The sequence below is a fragment of the Mya arenaria genome, chromosome 8 (assembly GCF_026914265.1).
Source record: "Mya arenaria isolate MELC-2E11 chromosome 8, ASM2691426v1".
NCBI classification, from domain to species: Eukaryota; Metazoa; Mollusca; class Bivalvia; order Myida; family Myidae; genus Mya; species Mya arenaria.
The window spans coordinates 49,754,435-49,761,650 of NC_069129.1; the positions used below are offsets into that span (position 1 = coordinate 49,754,435).

The window sequence follows — 7,216 nt, forward strand, 5'->3', positions numbered from 1 at the left end:
ATAAGGACATAGAGTATATGTTGTCGTGTCCGGGCTGTTACTTTCTCTTGTATGGACAACCTTTAATATATCTTGCCACATCTGTTTGACATACCAACATGACGTGTCGCGTGCATGACCCGTCCCCCTACCTCTAAGGTCAAGGTCACTATTAGGTGTTTATTCACACTGGAATGCTGCATATAAGGACATAGAGTATAGGTTCTCCTGTCTGGGCTATAAATTTCCCTTGTATGGACAGATTTTAAAATAACTTGCCACATGTGTTCGACATACAAAGATGACGTGTCGCGTGCAAGACCCATGTCCCTACCTCTAATTTCTAGATTGTTATCGTAGGGTTTACCATTACGCGAAATCAAAGACAGCAAAGATCCATTGAATAATTTCTGCATAATAATGTCAATCAACAAGTCATGCTACATCCTTGCGTAAGCAACGGTTTGGGGAATTGTGGACTTGAAAGAAAATATTTAAGCATGTATCAACAAATGTTGTAAGGTTCCATTTGTCAGTCTCTTAGTTGAACACACTTTATTTCGTATTAAAAAAAACTGTAAAAAGTGCATTTTACAAACCATTACGCGAATCCCTTAGAAACCCTTTCTGTGACCCCTATGGTTGTCCATCAAATTCAACAAAGACACCTGGTGATGATATTCAATATATTTGCTGGATATTTATGCCACTCATAACACTTATGGCCTTTGACGTTGTGTTCAACGCATACGACATTGTCTTTCACATTGTCTATCATGTGTATGTAGCACGCTTCAAGTACACCTGGTAAGTTCGAGGTGTTTGAAAGGGATGAAGATCTTGTGAGGGCTATGGCGTATTCGTCCGTCATCTCTTGATTAAATTGCCGTAGACAAAAACGCAAAATTTAACTGTTCATCGTCACAAGTTTTATACATCAATTAATGCAGAAAATCCTATGATATCACATATAAAAAGCATGGAAAAGACGCGAGATTTCATTTTTAATTCTGCGCATCTTCTTTACATAAGGGTGTCTCTTGTCATGTAAAAAAAAACCACGAGGTTTGGTTTTTACACCCTCGCTCCTTCGCTTCTTTACTTCCTTACCCCGGACCTTTTCCTTACGCGATTTTTAAATGGGCGAAGGCAGTCCCAAACAGATTTCCGTAGTTATTTCTTCTCATCTTCAAGCTTACTAATTTCTATGCATTTTATACAATTATTCACTACTCCTAAAATACCACAATCGAACAGAATTATGAAGTTAAGAAAGATACAAAGTGCGAATGCCAACGAGCGTCTGCTTTTCTCTGAGGTGAATGAGGAGAATAACTCAATTATTCATTCATTATATCCCAGGCGTACTTGAGAATACCAAAACTGAAAAGAAATAAACAAAAGCGCCACAGATTATTATTATTATTGTTAGTAGTAGTAGTAGTAGTATTAGTAGTAGTAGTAGTAGTAGTAGTAGTAGTAGTAGTAGTAGTAGTAGTAGTAGTAGTAGTAGTAGTAGTAGTATGATTTCTATCATTATTATTATAGGTATTATTATTATTATAATTTATTCGTTCGTTCGTTTGTTCGTTCGTTCGTTCATTAATCATTCATTCTTTCATTCATTCATTCATTCATTCATTCATTCATTCATTCTTTCATTCATTCGTTCGTTCGTTCGTTCGTTCGTTCGTTCGTTCGTTCGTTCGTTCGTTCGTTCGTTCGTTCGTTCGTTCGTTCGTTCGTTCGTTCGTTCGTTCGTTCGTTCGTTCGTTCGTTCGTTCATTCATTCATTCATTCATGCATTCGTTCATGAAATCATACATTCATTTATTCATTTCGTTCGTTCGTGCGTTCGTTCGTTCGTTTGTGCATTCGTTCGTTCGTTCGTTCGTTCGTTCGTTCGTTCGTTCGTTCGTTCGTTCGTTCGTTCGTTCGTTCGTTCGTTCGTTCGTTCGTTCGTTCGTTCATTCATTCATTCATTCATTCATTCATTCGTACATTCATTCGTGCATTCGTACATTCATTCATTCATTCATTCATTCATTCATTCATTCATTCATTCATTCATTCATCATAATCATCATCATCATCATCATCATCATCATCATCATCATCATCATTATTATTATTATTATTATTATTATTATTATTAGATGAACTATTAACAAATCAAACACACGCCATTTATTAAAAAGTACGTTCATAAAGCCTCTTAATAGATCAATGATTTATAGTTAAGATGAACTCTTACTCCCAAATAAGATTTACCAAAATGAATAATATTATTCAAATATTTCCATCCTCGGCATCCCAGTGTATTTTAACCTATATTATATTATATAGGTTATAATACACCGGGTTGCCGAGGATGAATATTGCAAACAAGGATGAATAAATGTAAAAAAAAAACAATGGTTATTATGAAGGATTCCGTGTTTATCTTGAAAACAAATGAGCATAAAACACGGTATTACTACCATATGAAATCATACTAGATCAAAGTAAATCTTAATCATTCATCAATTATCTAATACTTTCCGCCACTAAATTCACGGTTACACTCCAGTTATCAGTAGTTAATATTTTCCATAAATGCATTATTTAGTAAGTGGTTTAAGGTTTATCAGTCAAAATTCATGTTTGTTTTACATGTGTATGTATTGATTGAATAAGAGTGTCACTTTAAAGTAATGCGGTACTCGGGCCATATCGATTAGGAAGTCTTTAATATATTGATCCTCGGTTTAACAATAGAAGATCAATGCTCAGTGAAGCAAAATATGTACAAAAACAGTACGTCAGTGCGTTCAAATTCTTCCAATACATGTTAACTATTAATCGGAATAAACATGGCATTATGAAAAGGAATTATGTTTAAGTGTTAAAATGTTAATTGAAATTTGACTTTGATTTAATAACTCTTAAATTAAAAATAACGTTGATTCTTCATGAACTCAACAACTGAAACCTACCCATTTAATACGACAACTGAGGAGGTTAACTCATCCAAACAGTCGTTGAGTTTCACACTATCTGGAGTGTTCTTTGTGGTGGTTGTACTATTCGTGTTGTTTTTCACGAAAAAGGGGCGAACACCCGCACGAGAGGCGTGCGTGTGTGTCGGCAACGTTTGTGAGGGAATTGGTAAATGTTTTACTGCGTGCTTCAGGAAGTGCCAAACTTGCTACAAAAATATCGCTGACGTGGATTGCAAATGCATGTGCCAATTGTGTAAGGTGAGATTTCGCGGATCTTTCAGACAAAATGAAAAAAGCTCACTTGTTTAATGCATATTCTATTCAGTTATATTGTAATATTATTTTAAATCATGTTTCTTTCAACCAATTGATACCAGCCTATCCTTCGTCTGCAGCGCAGCAGTGTCAACACAGAAGCGTCAACGCCGACACGTGCCTACAGCCCCACCACAGCCGCCACCACCTCTACCAGTATGCAGTCAGACAACCCTCACTTGGAGATCGACCAGCTGCCACAAGCTTACGGCATGGAACCACCTCCATATCGGCTAGATCCGGAAGTGGCTCCACCGACGTATTCGGTGGCCATGAGAGATGTGACAGTGTATGACATACGGGAAACGGGTAGAGCGGAATCACCGCCTCCGGCGTATGACGTCATTTTTTGTGATACATGAGTTAGAATAAAAGAACAGACGTAGATTTTACGCTTTTCTGTCGATTTGAGCGGGGATAAAACAAATCTAGAAAAGATATGCTTTTATTGAATTACTTTTAAAGAACAACGATAAGTCAATCTTGGTTATAAGAAAATTCACTTGTTCAAGTAGTCATTGTTTATGTTTAAACATCGCCACGTCAATATTTAACAGATATTTCAAAGATCGTACACTCCACCCCGTACAAGCTAAATTAAAGGTGATTGCTTTTGTACAGACTGTTTATATCAATAAGTGTATGTATTCGGTGAATAATCTAATACGCTGATCAATCTATTGTAAAGTGTCAGATTTTCATTATTTTTATTAATTTCATTATTTTATTAAAGGTATATTATAGGGTTAAAATAATATGTTTAAATATTATATCATCTTACAATGAAACTCACATGTATCGTCTATACCTTAAGTTTTTATTCGCCCTCCATACAAATCATGTTTATAGGTCATCTATCATTTTAATCAGAATGGTATATGTCTTGCACTGTTTCGTGTACGCATATTTATATTTAAAGATAATTTTCATATACACCTTGTTCAATGTTTTTGTTTGATGAATTAAACTGTATAAATGCCTTTTTCGGTTACATTGAATTATTTTGACGAAGTCGAAAAAGGGTTCAACGTATCTCTTTTTCTAATGTTACTTTAACCCGATGTTCGTGCGAATGATTTCTTCAGATTTGATTTCTCGCCTGCAACAAGGAAACAAAGCTAACATTTAAACTCTGGGCTGTTCACATGCAGTTTTTGTGGTCTCGTAATTCTAGTAAAATCACCACAATGCACTAATTTCTAAAGATATTCTTTGTTTTGCTTGGGAGTATTAAAGAATTTATAGTGGCCCAAAGAAATGACTAGTAAACTTTCTGATGCATAATTAATTGATGGCATACTAGTAAGTTCATTTGTAGTAATATTCACAAATTTGCAATTTGCAATACAACGTATATATATTTATGAAAATCACAATCTGTGTAATCTGCCTTAATGTTAGATTGATCAAGATATGCGCTTTCACCCAAACTTCGCGATCAAAGTTTATTCCAAATTGCGAGGGGGCATATGTTTTATATTTCTGCGAAGTGTTTTATGTTTTGTACAGGTTTAATCTCACAAACTTGATTAAAATTGAGCTTGATATCAAATAGTTTTACAAGCATTTATTCCAAGGCAAATTTACATCTAAAGGAAGTAACTCTTTTGTCTAGGTAGAGGTTAAAAACAACTATTGTTTCTTCGAACAGTAAGCTGATCGAATTCATTCAGTGTTAGAAATTCCTTAGTTTAACTGTTGAAACGATATAGATCCAGGTCGTTTTAGCTACCATGTTTGTTTCATAACAGGACGTTCCTTTTTGTGACGGTTACATGACAGCCACACAGTTTGTTGGCACTGCCATCCGTTTGCGTGACACTAACATTCTGCCATACTTTATTGTGGCAGTGTTTCTTAATGGCAGGGAGTCTTGATTTGGTTTAATTCGGATGAGGGGGGCAAAAAATTCACCAGAAATTGCAGTAAAACTAATAACTGTTTGAACGGTTAGAATTTTAAAGAGAATGTAAAATGAAATAATTATCATATGAAATTCACGTACGGTCTCCACACAATAAACTCTAGAACTGTTCAAGGACTTACTGCAAGTTTCGCCCCCCCCCCCCCCCCCCCCCCAAGTTCTTTAGAGTATAATGTCGGCTACAACATACTATGGGTTAATAAAGATGGCCGGGAAACGCCGCCGACTGGTTGGCGTCGTGGTATCGGCATGCCCCCCAACAATATCAAGCAACACACGGCACAATGGTTGTGTGTAACCTTCTTTATAGGTTTGGAAGCTGAATGGTTTGTGATTTTAAAAACAGGTAGAACGCGCTTTACATTTTCACCGCATTGGTTGTCCTAGTACACCGTTTTTTTTTCAATTTACGTACCGAATACGCAGTGGTTACGTTGAACCAATTTTATTTTTTCTTAGGAGAAACGTAACTTATTTTCAAACGTTGTTTAATGTTTTATCTTGCACGCAAATTAGTCTATTGAGCATAGACTATATATCGTAAATTAATTTAGTCGTCTGTGACCTACATTCGAGTTTTTTCGATTGAAAATTGCCGAGGTAATTCGAATACGATTAATTTCAAACGTCTAATGTCACCTACAGCGCCGCCATACACACAGTGAAGTCATTAGTAACAATGACGTAAGGGACAAGAGTACTATGACATAAGGTGACATCGTATTCACAGTCAGTCTAAGAGCAGGACCTCGTGAACAGTGTAATCATTGAAATGTCATAATACCGGTCTCTACAGTCGGACATTATAGTATTATGGTTATTTCATTTATGAGTGACCATTTAACCATCTCTGTGCCTAGGGCCTATTTTGGGCCTATTTTGTACACTACGTTGAGTGCCACGGGCCTATTTTGTACACTACGTTGAGTGTCACGGGCCTATTTTGTACACTACGTTGAGTGCCAAGGGCCTATTATGGGCATAATTTGTACACTACGTTGAGTGCCAAGGGCCTATTATGGGCCTATTTTGTACACTACGTTGAATGCCAAGGGCCTATTATGGGCCTATTTTGTACACTACGTTGAGTGCCACGGGCCTATTTTGTACACTACGTTGAGTGCCACGGGCCTATTTTGTACACTACGTTGAGTGCCACGGGTCTATTTTGTACACTTCGTTGAGTGCCAAGGGCCTATTATGGGCCTATTTTGTACCCTACGTTGAGTGCCACGGGCCTATTTTGTACACTACGTTGAGTGCCACAGGCCTATTTTGTACACTACGTTGAGTGCCACGGGCCTATTTTGTACACTACGTTGAGTGCCAAGGGCCTATTATGGGCCTATTTTGTACACTACGTTGAATGCCAAGGGCCTATTATGGGCCTATTTTGTACACTACGTTGAGTGCCACGGGCCTATTTTGTACACTACGTTGAGTGCCAAGGGCCTATTATGGGCCTATTTTGTACACTACGTTGAGTACCACGTGCCTATTTTGGGCCGATTTTGGTTGAGTCATTAAAGTTGCAAATATCATATAGACGGCAACAATTACCAAGGAAACCGTCAGTATATATAAGTTGTTTATCGTCCGTTAGTCATATCCGCCCTGTCGAACCGCTCCACGACGCACGCGACGTCATTTTGTTTCCCGCGTTTTTGTCATAACTATTTTTTGGTCTTGCTATTAAGTACATTTAAACATATTATATTAAGTACATGTTATGCTACATATCAATATAAATTTATACTGTTCGGTGTCATTTCAGGCACTTATAAAGCACAAATACGCATATGGCAATTTCTTCGTAATAATAATAATAATAATAATAATAATAATAATAATAATAATAATAATAATAATAATAATAATAATGATAATTTCAAGTAAACCATGTAATTAATTAATTATGAATTTAATTAATAAGTTATTCAACTACCATCGCGCTCTCGTGCTTAGAACTACGTCAGCACTATCCATCGCGTTAATTTTCATGTTATGAAATTGCTAC

The 7,216-nt window shown here is 36.5% G+C and overlaps 1 protein-coding gene across 1 annotated transcript; it reads left to right on the forward strand.

Annotated features, from left to right (window-relative positions):
- The first annotated feature begins 2,760 nt into the window (after window positions 1-2,760).
- Window positions 2,761-4,255, forward strand: LOC128243918 (uncharacterized). The gene is made up of 2 exons (XM_052961929.1): window positions 2,761-3,218; window positions 3,356-4,255. Exons 1-2 carry the CDS (start codon window positions 2,931-2,933, stop codon window positions 3,635-3,637), a joined length of 570 nt encoding a protein of 189 aa, XP_052817889.1. The 5' UTR covers window positions 2,761-2,930; the 3' UTR covers window positions 3,638-4,255.
- Window positions 4,256-7,216: the final 2,961 nt, after the last annotated feature.

Coding starts and splice junctions, on each gene's coding strand:
- LOC128243918 (XM_052961929.1), top strand. CDS start 2,931: ATGAACTCAACAACTGAAACCTACCCATTTAATACGACAACTGAGGAG. Junction 3,219..3,355: donor GCATGTGCCAATTGTGTAAG/GTGAGATTTCGC, acceptor CTTCGTCTGCAG/CGCAGCAGTGTCAACACAGA.